The sequence below is a fragment of the Prenolepis imparis genome, unplaced genomic scaffold (assembly GCF_030444845.1).
Source record: "Prenolepis imparis isolate NDT839.2.m4 unplaced genomic scaffold, iyPreImpa1.0 SCAF_3, whole genome shotgun sequence".
Taxonomy (NCBI): domain Eukaryota; kingdom Metazoa; phylum Arthropoda; class Insecta; order Hymenoptera; family Formicidae; genus Prenolepis; species Prenolepis imparis.
The window spans coordinates 4,431,523-4,450,701 of record NW_028141161.1 but is presented as its reverse complement, the minus strand read 5'-3'; the positions used below and the strand labels follow the sequence as shown (position 1 = coordinate 4,450,701).

At 33.1% G+C, this 19,179-nt stretch overlaps 2 protein-coding genes across 2 annotated transcripts; one reads left to right on the top strand and one right to left on the bottom strand.

Annotated features, from left to right (window-relative positions):
- The first annotated feature begins 7,743 nt into the window (after window positions 1-7,743).
- On the top strand, window positions 7,744-8,959 carry LOC145934012 (uncharacterized). The gene is made up of 4 exons (XM_083034153.1): window positions 7,744-7,861; window positions 7,952-8,224; window positions 8,291-8,478; window positions 8,589-8,959. Exons 2-4 carry the CDS (start codon window positions 7,960-7,962, stop codon window positions 8,928-8,930), a joined length of 795 nt encoding a protein of 264 aa, XP_082890279.1. The 5' UTR covers window positions 7,744-7,861; window positions 7,952-7,959; the 3' UTR covers window positions 8,931-8,959.
- Window positions 8,960-10,419: 1,460 nt separating this feature from the next.
- LOC145934302 (uncharacterized) lies at window positions 10,420-11,559 on the bottom strand. Its single transcript, XM_083034665.1, has 3 exons — window positions 11,508-11,559; window positions 11,015-11,359; window positions 10,420-10,574 (listed from the first exon to the last, which is right to left on the bottom strand). The coding sequence occupies exons 1-3, from the start codon at window positions 11,557-11,559 to the stop codon at window positions 10,420-10,422; spliced, it is 552 nt and encodes a 183-aa protein (XP_082890791.1).
- Window positions 11,560-19,179: the final 7,620 nt, after the last annotated feature.

The window sequence follows — 19,179 nt, the reverse complement described above, 5'->3', positions numbered from 1 at the left end:
TATATTGATTAAATATAGTTTACCATAAATATAGTTTATATAGCAATTCAATAATAGAGAAAATATATTTTTATTTTGTCACTTTCCATATTTTTGTTAATCATTTATTGTAGTCAATTCCAACTGAAAAATAGTTTCTAATTTTGACAGGGTTTCAATATTTGCTATCAATATGTATTCTTTTATTCGATTTTATAAATAGTATCTACCGAAAAATTCAGTTTGCCTTTAACATTTCTTCAACACTCTTCTATATACATATAACAGAAGAATTTATAGAGAAATTAAAATGGATTAATTTATCAGAACAAATGTTGATATAAATCTACCACAAAAATAAAAAATAAATAATTACGATAATAGGACACCCGTCGCTATGTATATAAGAAGTAGTTCCCAACTTAAATTTTTCATAACATGGCTATATATAAAAAGTGAGATATCGAAATAAAAAAATTCATTTTATAGAGGATGAACAATACATTCATGACATCTGATCAGAACTTTCAGATAATGTTTTTAACCTTTTACAAAAAATCTTAAATATCGCAAAAAAGCCATTTTTTGCATATTAAACTTTATCAATTATTTCGGAAACCTCTGTTATGCCGATGAAAATTAGCGGCATAATTTAAAATTAAAAAAAAATTTGTAAATTAGTGTAATTATTATTTCTCATTTTAATATTAGTATATATATAAAAATTCTTGTATTATTTATTTAACAATTGCTATTCTTCTTATAGAAGATTCTCAACGAAATTCCCAATTTCTATAATTGTATATATGCATAATTAGAGCATTTACTGATGCTATTACGTACAGCAAGAAAGACAAATTTATTTGTTTAGTATTACTGCCTGGATTACAATAAATATCTTTTTATTTTAAAATCTGAAACTCTTTAATATACTCTATAGTGGCTACTATTCTGCTATCCTGTCGACCTTTTTCTGCCTAAAAGGCAAATATGTAGAGTGAATATATTGTGTTCTCAAGTTCCTGAGACTTTCGTTCTTCTTTTGTACGCATAAAACGTCATGCGACAACTGTACAGTAGAAAGAAACACAAGATCTTTAGCTTTTCAGAATAAAACAGAGTGGACAGATGGACAGATGGTCAGAGTGTGGGAAATATCGGTACATAAAACACGTAAAACTTGAACTCTCTGCAACTATACGTAGACGCGTAAGGACAGTATCGTAGATTTCACATATTTTCAAACAGAAATTTAATAATTATACGGAAATAGTTTTCATATTAAATTACATATTTTTTATGTTTTATGAAATTTTTTGTGTAATGGCGACGATAATGTGTTTACCTGAAGAGGTAATAGCCATTATTCTTGGCTACAAGATTATCACTATCGAAGATATCATTAACTTCAGATCGACGTGCAAACAATTCCGAGAGGCAATTCCGATCCAATACAAATACAAGTTTTGGAAACAAAAGTTCTATCAGAGGTAATTCTTTGTTCTGCATTAAAACGAAAAGATTGATATTTTAATTAATACTTTGAATATTATTCATTTTAAAAAATTTATATGGCTCAGAAAATTTATTACTTAGTAGCACTATATTTAGTATAATTTTCAAAAGTTTATTAAAAGTTTATTTTTTGTTCCAATGTTAGGTGGCCTTCTGCGAAGAAATTTTATGACAAACAGTCTGAGGAAACTGAGCTGGAGTACGAACAAAAGGATGAAAAAAGCTTAAATTTTATAGAAACAGGCATAAAGTGTACGAGAGAATTACGGAGCTATGCGCCTCAAATAATTTATAAACATTATTATGACAATAAATCATTCTATGATTATGACATTAAGTCAATCAATAGTTCAATAAAATTGAAAGACGTATTTCATTTGGATAGAAATTTAAGAAATAACTTGGATGGAATAATTAATAGGCCTGAAAATTTCATAAAATATTTCTTTATTGATGAGGTTAAAAACTTGCTTATAATACAATCTCCACGGTAGGATTCTCTCAAAATATTTTCTATACATACATATATATTATAGCACTATTAACTTTATAGACTATAATGGACTTATTGCACAGTTAATATGCCAATTTTTTTCAGAAGAACTGGTTGCGATCTGACCATAAATTATTGTAATGAAAAAATGCTTTATTATATATGGGAATGTTTTATGAGAAAGAAGATGGAAGAATTTCTCAAAAAACCTGACAGAAGACAGCTTTTGAAACGAGTTGCTACTATAGTGGCTCAATCTATTCAACCCCAAAGAAATATATTTTATTCGTGCGTAGAAGCCTCGTTAGATAGTATCGCAAACGAGGTATTGAATTGCCTCAGAAAAAAATATCCTGATCATTCTATATTCTCAATGTCCGTTGAATATTTTTCCTATTGGAAAAACAACAATATTGACAAAAATTATTGGAATGAAGCGGAAGGGACGCAAATTATGAATATACTCCAGAAGTACATATTTGGCGAATTAAACTTTCGACCAAGCAATTTGGAAGACACAAACTTGGATTCCATGTGTATAGATAATGTGAGTTTTTAAAGATCATAATATATTATAATTATACAGGGTGTCCCATTTTAAATGAGTCAGACAAATATCTCAAAAAATATAATAGTAATTTCTGGCACAGGTATTACAAAATAAATGTGGCCAAAAAATAATTTTATTAATAATATATCATAGTGTGGCCAGAAGACTTGGTATATGTTGCTATTTACGTTTGCGATTATTATATCACTTCTATAATTACTGTATATTTTGGAAACCAGAATAGTAAGTATAATATATTGGATTTGGAATTATTTGAACTTTTTCCGGTAACTTTTTTATTTTTATACGCATACATATATTTTTTATTGTTCACAGTACCATGAGAACATTTGAAAATGCAAGAATTTTGTACATAAGTTGTAAAAATAACATCCCGAAGTGTCTTGTTAACCGACAGTTCAGTCCGACACGGTATTTTCACGGATATTTTGATGGCGCGTTTCTAATAAATGCTGCAACGGTTGGAAATTACTTATATATATAATTTCTATTAATTTTAACACTAAATTAAGATACCTTGATAAAGATATGAATCAATAAAATATGCTTTAAGGATAAGCAGAAAGAATTAATATATGTATTTTCTCATTTTTCTCATTTGTAATCAGAACTCGATCTGTTCACATTTAATCTTTGCTCACGTTAATCCTTTTTTTCAGTTGTGGAAAGAAATGAATAAATTAGTTGCATATTTGACAAACCAATACAATAAGCCTTTCGAGATTTATCCGCATGAATATCAATATGTAATAAACCGTAAGGTGTGCTATAATACTATGTCGCATATTATTTAATATACGAGGGCAGTTCGATAAGTCAGTGACTTTTACAAGATATGGCACTCAAATCGCAATCTAATTTTATTTCTGATATTTATCATCTTATTTAAGTATACACACCAAGTTTCAAGTAGATCTGTCAAATAGAAATTTTTTGACAGCGTTCTAAAGCGGATAAGTTTGTGTTTTTTGCTAAAATGGTAAAAAGTGAATTTCGTGTGCTAATAAAACATTACTTTTTGCGTGGAAAAACCATTAAGGAAACTGAAGAAAAGCTAAAAAAGTATTATGGGGACTCTGCTCCGTCGCATGGAATGGTTCACAAGTGGTTCACTGAATTTCGTTGTGGTCGTACAAGCACGAATGATGCTGAGCGCCCGGGACGTCCGAATGAGGTCACAACTGAAGAAACAGTCAATAAAATCCTAGTTACTCTCATTTGGAAAATGCACACAGAACACCTACTGTAAATAAAAAAAAACAAAAAAAACAAAAAAAAAACAAAAAATGCATAAAAACAAAAGACGTTTGTTTGGAATTTTCCAAATTATCTCCATCTCTCTCTTCCCTCCCTCTTTCTCTCCCTCCCTCCCACCCCTCCTTTCCCTCCCCCACTCTCCACCCTCCCTCTCTCTCTTTATCACTCTCTCCCTCTCCCCCCTCTCGCCCCCTCTCTCTCACACACACGCGCGCGCGCGCACACACACACGCTTGCCAAAATAATCTTTTATATATACATATGTATATAGGGTGTCCGATAATTCGCGAACGTATTCTCTTTATCTTAGCTCTGAATCTAAGAATATACACCAATCAGATTCACGAATTTTACAACAGTTGCAAAGCTGTTTTTTCTGCTGAACGTGGCCAATAACTACATACAAGCGTTTTAACGCTGGACCCCCAAGGCTGTCGTCGCGCGACATTGGCTAATCTTTTTTAATTTATTTCTCATTAATTATTGCAAAAATCACAAAATGGTAGAAGACTTTTCTATTTAGTTTAACATACTCTACCTGCCCACGAAAGGTGGTTTATCGGACACCCGTTTATATATAATATTTATACGCATGCGTTACATATACTTTTGCGCATACGCACAATTTCTCGACATCCCGTGAAATGCATAAAGCAATTATTAATTTTTTTCTTAATAAATACTGTAGATAATTAATTTTTGAAGGTGGAGCTCTTTCTCTTCTCTTACAGAACAAATTACATTTATTGTAAGGTGCGTAAATATAAATACTTTAGATAAACAAGTTGACATATGCGAATATTTTTTGGATTTTTATCCCGTCACGGATACTACTGGTGAAGGATTGTATAACTTCCTATTAGAAAAATTGTCGAATTATGGATTGGATGTTCAAAATATTAGGGGACAAGGTTACGACAATGGATCCAATATGAAAGGTAAAAATATTGGCCTTCAAAAACGCATCTTAGACATCAATCCAAGAGCACTCTTTGTTCCTTGTAATGCTCATACTTTGAATTTGGTCGTAAGTGATGCAGCAAATATTTGCGGGGAAGCAGCGGGGAAATATTTGATTTTTTTGAAATTATTCAGGAAGTATATAACTTTTTTTCTGCTTCCACATATCGATGGGATATTTTGAAGAAACATATTACAAATTTAACACTCAAAAGTCTTAGTGAGACAAGATGGGAAAGCAGAATTAAAGCTATAAAAGACCATTACGCCTTAATCTGAAGAACATCATTGATAATTTAACTGAATTAACGAATGATCCTACCCGAGATGTAAAAACAAAAAATATGGCTCATTCATTGGCACAAAAGATATCTTCTTTCAAATTTATATGTTCTATAATTATTTGGCACGATTTGCTTTCAAAGATAGATATTGTTAGTAAAATGCTTCAAAATCCAAAAATAAGCCCTCATCCCCCGACATAGAGTGTGGCGAAAGCTGCACGTGCCAAGAAGCGGAAGAATCTCCCGCTAATTACACTAACGCCTTCGACTTCTTAAAGGCACACATCGGGCGAATTCCTTTCCCCCACGAGAACCAATGCTATAAATGGCTACTCGAAACCTTCCCCATCTTAGATCTCCCTCTCCCACGAAGAACTTATTCCTGCGGTCCTGAGGATCCAGACGAAGAGCAGTTCATGCGAATCGTGGCAGGAAGTCTCCCAGGTACCCTCATCCCCATGTTTACTCCTATCCACCCCAATCCTATCGGATTCCCCGCCGACATCCTTCGAGCTTTCCTTCCCCCCTCCACTATTGAAATTTCTATATATATTATCTAATACACATGTTGTCTATATCCTTTTATTAATTTTTTTAGTCAATTAAAATGGAAGATCATCAATATTATGAATCTAATGCATATTGTACAGACAATGCGAAGTGTCAAATAAAAATGAAAATAATATTTCAATAGAAGAAAAAGATAATATATATATAGATTTGGTTAAATGTTATACAACTTTAATAATTAGTAAGATTTTTAAACATATATAATACTATAAAATCAAATAATATTTGATTTGGCAGAACATTTTATTTATAAGTACATTAAATGAATTTCTTTGAACAAAAAAGTTAGGTTAGGTTATATTCACATTTATTAAATTATATTTCAAAGTATTAATTATTACATATTTCTGAGTTAAAAATGTATTATGTCATAACTATTTATAAAATACTCATTTATTATTATTAATTGTATAATAGAATTGTTATTTGTGTTTATACATACATATTATTCCTTATTCCTACAACGTGAAGCGAATACGTAAAGACTAAAGACGTAACACAGTTATTGTGCGTTACCTACCCAGGTAGCAAACACACGTCATTTTGACGTTTTAAATTGGTCAGTCATTGACTACTTTTGACGTCATGAGTTGACGCTCTTATGACGTTAAAATGACGGTGTAATGTCACAAAATTCTTGACGTCATGACATGTACCGCATTTTGACGTCATAAAATATACCGTATTTTTGACGTCATGGAATGACTTTGTACTGCTGCTTACTGCTTACTGCTTACTCTGTATACTGTTTGCTGCCATTGTAGACGACGCTTTACGTTCTGCTGAATGTACTCATTAATATGCATTTTCTTTACTTTATTAAAGAGAAGAATAATTCTGTTGACACTTTTACTATTTGATCGCTAACACAATTTCGACAAGATGGCAGTCCGATTTTCTTTCTTCAGAGAACGCTAGAGAGTATAAATAAAGGAACGTTCGGTAGGCATACTTACATTTATTACAACCTCAGGTGTAATGTCAAATGTCAATAAACCACGATACAAAATTATAGTATATACACCATAGCAAATTTATAGAGATAGAGATACAACGTCGAAACACAGCATCGACAACCAAAAATGAAACGCTGCCCCGTCGAAACACGAGAAGGATACCGAAGAGCCACGTCCATGTGCGTTCAGCATGACGATGAGTGGCGCTATCTGTACTCCGCGCGTTTAAAATTAAGCTGTCAGTTTAAGACTTAAATATGACGTCAGTTTAAGACTTAAATATGACGTCAAAATAATGTCACATCGTGATGTCAATATAAGGTCATATAAAAAATAGGTCACTTTGACGACATATGACCAAAAATGACCAATTTGAAACGTCAAAATGACGTGTGCTTGCTACCTGGGTAAGACAAAGACTTAAAGCATAAAACATTGTCTTAAGGTTATAAGTCAGCCATTCTGCTCAGGCCCTTAATTTAAAAGACAGTTCGACATACGCATATGCATCTCAAAAATTCGCGCTAGAAGAACGGAAACAAATTAGAAAAATAAGTGACGATTTGCTAGCGCATGGAATTATTAAAGCTAGTACGTCCGCGTACTATGCCAGAATCGTCCCGGTTCGGAAGAAAAACGGTAGCATACGATTATGCATCGATTTGCGCCCATTGAACGCGCGCGTAATTAAACAAAAATATCCTTTCCCACTAATCAAGGATTGCCTCGCGCGTTTAAGTGATAAAGCGGTTTTCACATTACTAGATTTGAAAGATGGTTTTCACCAAATAAGGTGCACTCACACACACAAAATATTTTTCGTTTGCGACCCCAGATGGGCAATTCGAATACGTACGATTGCCTTTCGGTTTCTCGGAAGCGCCAGCCGAATTTCTTCTTCTTGTCTTGGCACTGGGCTAAAATACTATAGCTCCCATGCTGCCAGATTATCTTCAATGTAGATGAGAGCGAAAGATACAGTCATAAAGTCAAAAGTCAGAAGGTGTCCAACATAGACGTTGGACTTTGTTGGAATATATGCATATATGAGTATGTTCGTATGTTGTAGTGACCTTTCGCCCGTATGCGACTTTAGGCTAAGTAATAAGGACCAATTTCACCAACCACGGTTAGATTAACCCACGGTTAAAGTTAGCAGGGTGACCAACAGAGAACAGACAGACATGAATATTTCTCGTAATATCTTGTCTTAACCTGAAATTTCAGTGGGAAGTGGGAAGCAATAGACAGTATTGCATATCGAAAAAAGTTCAAGGTTTTATTATATAAATATACAGATATATAATGTATTTTTTATATAACATACAAAATAAATGATATATTATAAACTTTATTTTTTTTGCAGAATTAAACATGCAAAGGCAAAAGAATTTTAGTGACGCAGAAAAAGAATCTTTATTAGATTTAATATTTTTACAACGTGATATAATTGAAAATAAAGAAACTGATCGTTCAATACTTGTAAAAAAGGATGAAGTATGGGCTGGTATTACCAACAAATATAATTTAAATACAACAATTAAAAGATCAGAAAAATCCTTACGTTACTGTTGGGATAATCTGAAAAAAGCAGCAAGGAAATATTGTGCAACTTTGAAGCGTGAAAGTTATAAGACAGGTATTAATTTATTATTAGGAATATAAATTTTTTAAAAAATCTTTAAAATTATTATTACATTTATAGGTGGAGGAATAGTAAATGTACCAAAAAATCTTTTGTTAAAGCGTGTAAATGATATAATGGGCGAGACAGCAGTATATGGATTGGTGAATCCTTTTGATTCTGATGCCACAAATAACAAAGAAAATAAAAATATTGAAAACGAAATTTTTGACGTAGATGATGAAAATGATCCGAAAGAAGTATTTGCAGTAAGTTATATTTTTGTGTTACTGTAATAATTAGTAAGTTACATTAGGTTACTCTGCTCAATAAGAAATATATTAATTTTGCAAAGATTAAATTTGTTTTAATTTTGTAGTATCTAATGAAAAGTTGGAAATCTTGGGACCCAGACAAATTAAAATCAACAATAAGTTCTCCATTGAAAGATGAAGAAGATATGCAAACATCATCATCGGATAGTACACGTAAGAAAATAAAATATAGCCATGAGTGTTCAAAGAAAACATTAGATGAAGTAAAAACTGAGTTAGCAAGTACTTTGAAAGTAAATGTAGAAGAAAAAAATGAGTATGAGAAACAAGTATTACAAGCTAAATTAGAGAAAGAAAAGCTTAAAATCGAACTATTAAAAATACTTATTGATAAAGAAAAAGGAACACAAGAAACCGAAGAAAAAAGGGCAATTTTTACATTATAAGTCAAATATGTTACAAATAATCTCGCAGTATTACTAATATTATATTTCGTTGACATTTTAAGTTGATGTTCTTTTAATAGTATTAATTTTTAATTTGTTTTGCATTTAAACGTTATTTTTTATAAATAATTGTTATAGATAAAATATGTTGATTTTATTTTGTTTGTTCTATGCATATAAGAAGAAAAGAATTACGTTTTTTTTTTTTTAATTTAAGTAAATGAACGATGAGAATAAATACAAAATATTATAGGATATTACTTTACTCAGTATTATAAGTATACAATGCAAATTATAAGTACAAAATGTATCCATAAGTTTAAAAAATGCAAAATAAAACAAAATTTCGTTTAATTATAACAAACTTATTATCCAAGGTTTAAGATTTTATTGACCAACACTGACTAAGACTAATTCTTATATTATAAGACTTTATTTGGGAATAATCTCAATTCGAGATTTATTTCCCGACTCCCCTCTAACCCCCCTATAAAATTATAGGCGAGAAAAATATAGATCCGAAAGTCGCTGAATCGGGAATCGAACCCGAGACCTTTCGCTTGCCGGGCGACTGCTCTCACCAACTGAGCTATTCAGACCCTTCGATTCTATACTTTTCTCTGCCTTGATAAACAATTTCAATCAACACCATTATTAGGTCCAGGTGTGTAAATAACAATATGTAAGATGTGATTTGCCAGTCGAATTTTTAAACAAGGTTTAAGATTTTATTGACCAACACTGACTAAGACTAATTCTTATATTATAAGACTTTATTTGGGAATAATCTCAATTCGAGATTTATTTCCCGACTCCCCTGGAGGGTCTGAATAGCTCAGTTGGTGAGAGCAGTCGCCCGGCAAGCGAAAGGTCTCGGGTTCGATTCCCGATTCAGCGACTTTCGGATCTATATTTTTCTCGCCTATAATTTTATAGGGGGGTTAGAGGGGAGTTAATGCAAATATTCTAATTTGCATAAATAATAAAAAAAAATGCGAGTGACGGGAATCGAATCCGACTCACAATCAGTAACGTGATAACCACGGACTTAAGTGTACGTACTACGAGTGGGGTTCAATTCCCGTCACTCGCACTTTTTTTTTATTATTTATGCAAATTAGAATATTTATTCATCTAAAACAAAATTAATTCAACAATTTTTTTTAATATACACTTTCAAAAAACAATTTTTTTAATGTACTCAAAAAACTGGATATAATTTTTATTCAACTTATAATCTGATCTTACACCTTACATTTAATATATTTAATTTTTTATATATTGCCCAAAGTTTAACGTCATAAAATTTTGTCCTCGAATTACGTGGAACGCTACGAGAGGCGAAATCTCGTGCCTGCCGCCGCACGAGTCCACGAGACGCTCATCGTTGGTGAGACAAAGCCAGAGCGATGGATTATTGGTCCTTGTCTGACTCATCGGTTTGGTTCTCAACTCGGTTCTCATTCGAGTAGTTCAGATATGAACCATATCACGGATTCGAACCATTTCTATGTTTTTTACCGAGCGTAACGACGTAGTTCATGTCCACTTTGTCAGGGGGCGCATCAGTACACGCGTCCGCTAAATCGCGGTGGCCGCTCTCAGGTTTCTCTCTGCTCGTCATTATAGTCCACTTTTGAGTACCTCATGACATATTATGTCACTTTGTCTATCTAATGGGATATCGATAGGGGGAGCTCACGGCTTTTGCGCTACGTGCGGTAGTATGTAGATTCCCCATTATTATTTATTGTATTAAATTTACTGAAGAAGGTCCAAAGAAAGGACCGAAACGTTTAGATTCAATAAATTTGTTTTTCCAACAAGTTTGTTTTTAATATTTGCGTACCTACACCCTACGCGTGGCTCCATATAGCCTCCTTTTGAATTTGTAATTTATCAATGCAGGGAGCCTACATTGTTACTTAATATTGTGTTTTCAATGTAATCTCCATGAATACAGCATTTTGTGCAACTAGCGTAGCCATTGTGGCTTTTAACCATTAAAATATACGCCTTAGCTGGTGAATCACATATCAATCCTTTGATTCGTATTTTATAATTATAATTATTAAAATCAATACCCTCATTGACTAATGAAATCGCTTCAGTTATAAATAGTTCTAAAAATTTATTCGAATTATTCGGTTTGCCTTCTCCATAGTAGATACCGACAACATCAACTTCTTTAAGAATGTCATCTGAACATAATATAGGCCACAGACATTTTTGCGTTGATTTACCAAGAGGTGCACCGTCAACATTTATGAAGAGATTAACTGTTTTATCATCTAAATTTAATTGTAAATATTGCCTTTTACTTAAAATATTTATGACTGCGTTTCTTAAACCACTATGCCAGTATTGTCCTTGACACATTTCTGTAACATCTGTGTAGACGTAGGAGTATGGAGAAGTTTTCGTGGATCCTTCGGAAATTTTACATTAGTATGTAAATTTAAAATTCTCAATAACTCAACCCTAGATTCTCGTGATGATGTCTTGAATTGTCTCATCCATGTAGCAATATCTTGTATGAAGTCATCATCAGTCCTTATCTCATCATCATTTGATAACTCTGCTTCATCATCATCAATCGGTTCAATATCTGATGCATCTGTTTCGTCATTGTCACTTATTAAATTGAAATCTGGATATTCATAACTATAAATACTGTTGTTGCAGTCGAAGTTATCGTTCTCATTATGTAATATATCATGTATATCATCTATAAAATACACATATATCTTTTTGTTTATAACAGTAATTAAATTTACATATATGTATAAGCTAAAATTTCAAGCTCATGATATGAAAAAAATAATTATAGGAGAGAATAATAGAATTGTAACGGATTGGTATCATAAAAAAACGCATTCAGATAGATATTTATCTTATTTTTCAAATCATCCCCTATGCCACAAGATAGGTACTGTTTACGGTTTGGTTGATAGAGCTCTATTGTTGTCGCATCCAAAATTCCATAATAAAAATATAAAATACATAATAGATACACTGTTAGATAACGGATACCCCCTATCTTTTATATTTAAGTACGTGGAGGCTAGAACAAAGGAAGTAATTTTCACGAAATTAGATTCAAAAAGGACATCCGATAGTAGTGATAAGAATAATAAAAATAAAAAAAAGGAAGAAAAAAAGTTCATAGCGGTTCCTTATATCAAACATTTATCGGAACACATTTGTAAATCATTTCATGGTACCGAATTTGCTGTCGGATACAAATGTTTTAATAGACTAAACAATATTATTAAAGTTCACAAGGATATCACTCCAACAAATTCAAATAATAATGTAATATATAAAATTAATTGCAAAGATTGTACAGCGTCATACGTAGGGCAGACCAAGAGACAGTTACAAACTAGAATTAAGGAACATATGTCAAACATCAGACAAAATGAGACAAAACACTCTGTGGTCACTCAACACATTGTTGAAAACAATCATGAATTTGATTGGGATAATACGAAGATCATAGATCACGAAACGAATTATTATAAGAGGTTGATCTCAGAAAGCATTTTCATAAAACGACAAAAAAACGGGCTAAATGTGATGGAAGATAGCGAATATCTAGATTCTTCTTACTTTCCGTTACTAGATTCGGTTTGAAGAAATAAACAAAAATAAACAAATATTGTGTTCTAATTGTCTCTTAGTCATATACTCGGCATAGTTATAAAAATACCACCGCTCGAAATTGATATCATTATCTGACATATAAAACATCGGTCAAGTTAAAAAACATGTTATACGAATATATTTTACCGGCTGACATACTTGAAGAAAATTAAGGACTGAAAAAATGTGATCATTTGTATGTACACATGGGTAACATATACATTTAATAGTTTGTAAGATTAATAAGAATTTTTATAATTTTTTAAATTAGTCATACTTGTAGTTTGAATTGCGGCTGAAGAAGTCATAAGTAGATGCACGAAACGTTCCGCATTAAATAAATGAAGTTTCAAGATTAGATATTAACATCGTCATTTTATTTATTTCCTGCTCGAGAAAAGGCCTAATTTTTATTACGAATTAATTTCTAATTATCGAGCCAATTAAGAATTGTAAAAATAATTATATTTATATAAATTATTATTTTGCCTTTATTTTTAATTTTTTTTAAATTTTATAAACATTCCATTTATTTCTAATTGTATATAAAAATAGTGTAATATTAAAATATAATATCAAAATAATTTTTAAATGTATTTTTAAATATTATATTATTTTTATTACTGCATATATCGGGTGTTAAAAAAGTGGCGGATACGCTGTATAGGGGTGAATTCCTGAGGTTATTTGGAGACGATTTTTCCTCAACGAAAATGTCGAGAGAAGTCATCATTTTTTGCAAGCTCCCAATTTTTGCCATCATATATCTTGGTAACTAAGCCTTAAATTAAAATTCTATTAAATTAAAGTCGACTTGAAATTAATTGAAGAATGTAGTTTTGTTAATATTTTAATTCCACAATACTTAGTTTACGAAAAGCCCTTTATTTTCAATTACTTATAACTCGAAAATTATTGGTGTCTCGACATTTTCACTGAGGAAAAATCGTCTCCAAATAACCTCAGGAATTCACCCCTATACAGCGTATCCGCCACTTTTTTAACACCCTGTATATATATTATGCCATTATTATTATATATAATTCTTCTTGTTAAATTTAAAGTATCGATTATTCAAATTTTACTAAAATATATACTATACGTTTATCTGTAAAATACACATCTTTTTGTGATCTTTTCATGATTTAAATTTACGTATAAGCTAAAATTATAAACTCATTATAATATGAAAAAAGGAATTATATTTATTTAAAAAGTAGAAATGTCAAGAAAAATTTTATTAATTTAAGCCATAGTTAAATCAAAATAAAGTGTCCAACCTGACGAAAAAAGGGTGACTCATCATTTGACATGAAATATATAAATATATATATATATATATATATATATATATATATATATACAGAGTGTTTAAAAAGTATGGAGACCCCTGAATAACTCCGAAAATATATGCAAGATAGAAAAAAATGTTGCAAGCTTGCAACTTTTGTTTAAAACATTTTTTTCTATCTTGCATATTTTCGAAGTTATTCAGGGGTCTCCATACTTTTTGAACACTCTGTATATATACATATATATATATATATATATATTTCACCCTGCAGTTGCAATATGTCATGATCAACATTGCTATAGTCACTAATACATTCCAATACTTCATCATCATCATCACTGACATGAATCAATCTTTCATTTCCACTTGGATTAATCGTTTGGACAGGAACAGACAATAATGGCAGATTTTCTAATATAATACACCAAAAATTCTGTATATATCAGCTTCAGTTTGTTGTTTTATGAGACGACGGTTATGTTTATCTGAATAGAAACGAATTCTTTTCTGTCTCTCATCATTCGCCATTCTACATATTCAGCTGTAAATATATAATATTACATATAATAATATACACGTTCTACTTTTATTTTTTGCGGAAATGTTGCAGAAATAGTCGTGAAATGTTTCTGCAATATTGCTGAAAGGTGTAATATTTCAAATGGAATATTACAGCAATGTTTCAGAAATATTACATGCCGAGTGGGTTGTCTTGTCACCAGGTCTACGTCCTCCAAGAGGACTGGCAATTCATGTTCAAGGAAATGCAAGTAGTTCGCTGAGTTAACGTTTCCGTCAAAAAAGAAGGGATCAATTAAGTATCCATTTACAATACCACACCACACTAAAAGACTCCAGCGATGTTGGTGATCAACTGGACGGTGCCAATGTGGGTTATCGTGGGACCAATAATGACTGTTGTGTCGGTTCAGTTGGCCTGTACTATGGAAAGTAGCTTTATCTGAGAACATAACAAACCGAAAAAATTGTTGATCCTGTCGCAACATAGCCTGGGCCCAATTACAAAATTCAAGTCTTCGACAAAAATCATTAGGTGTTAGTGCCTGAGTCAACGTTATACATATAATATCACACAATCAATTGACTATGAGCAATCGCCATACGGAAGCAGTGAAAAATTTTCCAATACCAAACAGTGTGCATCAGTTATAACGGTTTCTCGGGCTAGCGAACTATTTTAAAAAGTTTATCCAAAACTACACACATAAGGCCAGACCCTTACATAATTTATTTCGTAAATCAGTCGATTTCAATTTTGATGCAGAGTGCGTTTCCGCGTTTGAGACGTTAAAAAAAGAGCTAACGGCGTACCCCGTACTCCGATTATATAATCCGATCACACCGACGGCATTGCATACAGATGCGAGTTTCCGAGGTCTTGGAGCGATATTGCTCCAAAAGCAATCTGACTCTAAATGGGCTCCCGTCGCGTACTTTAGTCAGACGACAAACAAAACTGAAGCGCGATATCACAGTTTCGAGCTTGAGATGCTCGCCATTGTCCGGGCGGTCGAACGATTCCATATACCTATATGGTATAAAGTTCACGGTGATTACCGATTGTAACGCGCTCGTTTATGCCGTCAATAAGGCAAATCCGAATCCTAGAATTGCGCGCTGGACACTGCTGTTGCAAAATTATGATTTTAAGGTTGAGCACCGTCGTGGGAAAAGGATGGCGCGCGTTGACGCACTTAGCCGCCAAGTCTGCTATTTGGAGATTCTACCTTTAGAAAGAGAACTTGAATTTAGGCAGCTTCAAAACTCACGCATCAAAGAAATCGCGGATAGTTTAGAATTTAAAGTATGGCGATAACGAAAAATGTAAACTAATAGACGGACTAGTGTATCGAAAGAGCGAGGATCGCGCTCGCTTCGTCATTCCGGATTCGATGATCAATAGTATAATAAGAATAATATATCACGACAAGATGTCGCACTGTGGATTTGAAAAAACGTACCAAGGAGTACACGGGTCGTATTGGTTTCCGGCAAAAGAAAATTAGGGATTACATAGATAATTGCATTACTTGCCTATACGCGAATTCATCAACCAATAGATTCGAGGGTCAATCGCAAATAGATGGTTCTCCACTGACAACACCTTTCGAAATAATTCACGTAGACCATTTTGGTCCCCTACAAGAATCCCCAAACGGGTTCAAATATATATTTGTCGTAGTAGACGCCTTTACACGATATACATGGTTTTTTCCGACAAAAACCACGAATACTAAAGAGGTTCGCAATCATTAAAAATTTTTATTTGATATTTTCGGTTCACCCGGTATATTAGTTTCCGATCGCGGTACGACCTTCACCTCGAAAGAATTTGCCGAACTTTTGGAAAAGCTAAATATTAAATTTAGAAAAGTCGCGGTAGCATCCTCGTGGGCGAACGGTATAGTAGTAGAACGCATAAATCGATACTTGAAAAGTAGTTTAACAAAATCGATCGATTCGGCTGAAGATTGGGAAGAGCGTCTAAGCATGGTACAATACACGGTAAATAATACATATAACGCAGCGATAAGAACCTCTCCTTCAAAACTTCTGTTAGGATACGAACAACAAGAGCATGAAGACAAAAACTTGAAAAGTTACTTAGATTATTTGCTTCAAATAGACAATAACACGCTCGAAAGGGAAGAGGCACGCGATATCGTTGTTCAGGCATACAACAGCTTAAAGGAATATAATAAAGCCTATTATGATCGTCATCACAAAAAGCCGACTGTGTATAAGGAAGGCGACTTGGTATTGAGTCGAGACCTTCAGGCAAAAACAGGCACAAATAAGAAATTGAAACCAAATTATAAAGGTACATGGTAGCAAAAGTCTTGAATAAAAACCGTTATGTTGTGAAAGACATTCTCGGGTTTAACATAACTCAAAAACCGTACAATACTATTTTGTCCTCTGACAAATTGAAACTCTGGATCAAACCGATAGTTGATGTAAATAGCGAATATTTTAGTTATAATTGTCATGCGTTTTCGAATAATTATAAAAAAAAAATCTGCGTGAGTTTATCGTACTATATACTACTAAAACAATAAGAATGTTATATAATTAGATAATTAAGTTTTCTTTTCCCAGTTATGATAAGTTTTCATTAAGGATTATTAATTTGGTTCTGTTCAATTTTCTTTTCTTTTGTGATAATAATAATAATGTTTATAATGAGATAAAGTTCTATTATGATCAAATTGATTCTTATATTTGTGTATTGATCTCGGTATTCTAGTTATAAAAATCGCTACGATTAGTTACTATCTTTGACTATATACCTCTGGACTGCTAATGGCCCCACTTTTCCATGTAAAAACGCGATCCAAGATCTCAGCGCCCCCAGGTACCAAATGGCTGAGCCAAGAACTAATCACCTAACCTGAGTTCTGACAGATTCTGACTTATATGTATTATTTACAAGAGAATTTTTAGAGTAAAAAAAAAATATAAGTGAAATAAAAAAATGGTTCGTTATTGTTTTGTTAAATCGTGTAATAACACGAGATATAAAGCAAAAGGAGTACAAAATTCAACTTCTGTGCCATTATATAGGTAAGTTTTTACTTTTTATTAATCTAACTTTAATAACTTTAAAAATATCATTTTCTTTTTTCAACTTAAACTCCTATATAATATGTGTTTGCATGAAATTCTAGTCTTTCATATTCATATTCAATTTATATTTATTATTATAATTATCTACACAAATAAATATATATGTTTCCAGATTTCCAAGTAATCATGAAGCTCGAATGAAATGGGTGCAAGCCTTAATTACTTTGAATGATCAGGAAAGCACTTGTTACGTCCTTGGGTCTTGTCCTCTGAATGTACCTCTTTAACATTGCCGGGAGAACGTCGCCAGGGAAGCTGTTTACAAACAATCGGCGTGCATCTGTTTTGCGGCGCCATGTTTGGTGATTAGATTCCGAGCTGTTGTGTCATGAGGTTGAGTTCCTCCGACGGCTGATCTTAATTGTCTTATATGCATGTATTATTGTTCGGTTATCTTTTATTGTGTTATCTCCTGCTTGTATTAAAGTTCTTTCGCCTTTTAAGAGAATATCTTTATTTCGGGCGTGAGTGAGTGAGTGAATCGTTGCGACACGCGTGCGATATCTTGAGGACGACGCGCGGACGTAACATTTTGGGGGCTCGTCCGGGATCGTAAAGAAAGGACATCGAGAAGGGATAAAGAGAAAATGTCGACGCAGCATTCTCCTAGAGTGACGCGATCGCAGGCTCTGCTTCGAGTACCAACAGATGGAGAGACCTCGGCTGAGGAAGATGTGTTGCAGACTGCATTACGCGAAATTCAGCAGATGCGGGAGGAGCGATTACAGCAGAAGGCGCAGTACGAATCCTTGCTGCAACAGCGCGATGAGGAGATGCGACGTCTGGAGGAGAGGATCACAGCACAACAGCTAAGTCCTTCTATAAATAGAGCGTGTGGAGATTCGGGTTTACAATTTTTGAATGAGAGAGAAAATAATATACGCGCGGCGTTAGTGTTCAAATTAAAACCGAATACGTTTGATGGGACGGTGTCACTCCGAGAATTTTTCTCCCAATTCAATTTAATCGCGCGAGCAAATAGTTGGGATGATGCGACTAAAGCCAACGGCACACGGTACGATTTTTCGTACTGGATCTGTTAATATTTAGTAATATATTAAAAATATACTAATGAGAATGCAGCATTTCTAGTATCTTACTAAATATTAGCAGATCCAGTACGAAAAATCGTACCGTGTGCTGTTGGCTTAAGACCGTCGCGCTTGCTTCATGCTTGAGAGGAAAAGCGCGTTCTGTGTTGGAGACTGTAGAAGACGTGTCAAATTTAGAATTTAACGAACTAAAATCCAAGCTTGAGTTGCGTTTCGGAGAGGGACATTTATCTCAAAATTATTATGTTCAATTCACAAATCGGAAACAAAGATTTGGAGAAGATTTAGCCGCGTTGGGTGTTGAACTTGAGAGACGCCTTGCGTATCCCGAATGCCCGCATGAGAGATTCGAGACAAAATCGCCTGTGCACAATTTATTTCCGCGATATATGATAATTTTATAAAGCGGACTTTACAACTTGAGAATGTAACCTCCTTGAATTTAGCGATTGAGAGAGCGAAAACAATTAAAATGATTCAGGGAGAGGATTATGAAAGAAGGAGAGAAAATTTTAATAAAAATTTTAATAAAAATGGAAAGAAAGACGCGTAGGAGGGTAAAAAGGAAAATGAGCGGGAAGGAAGGAAGGACACAGGTAAAAAGAATTGG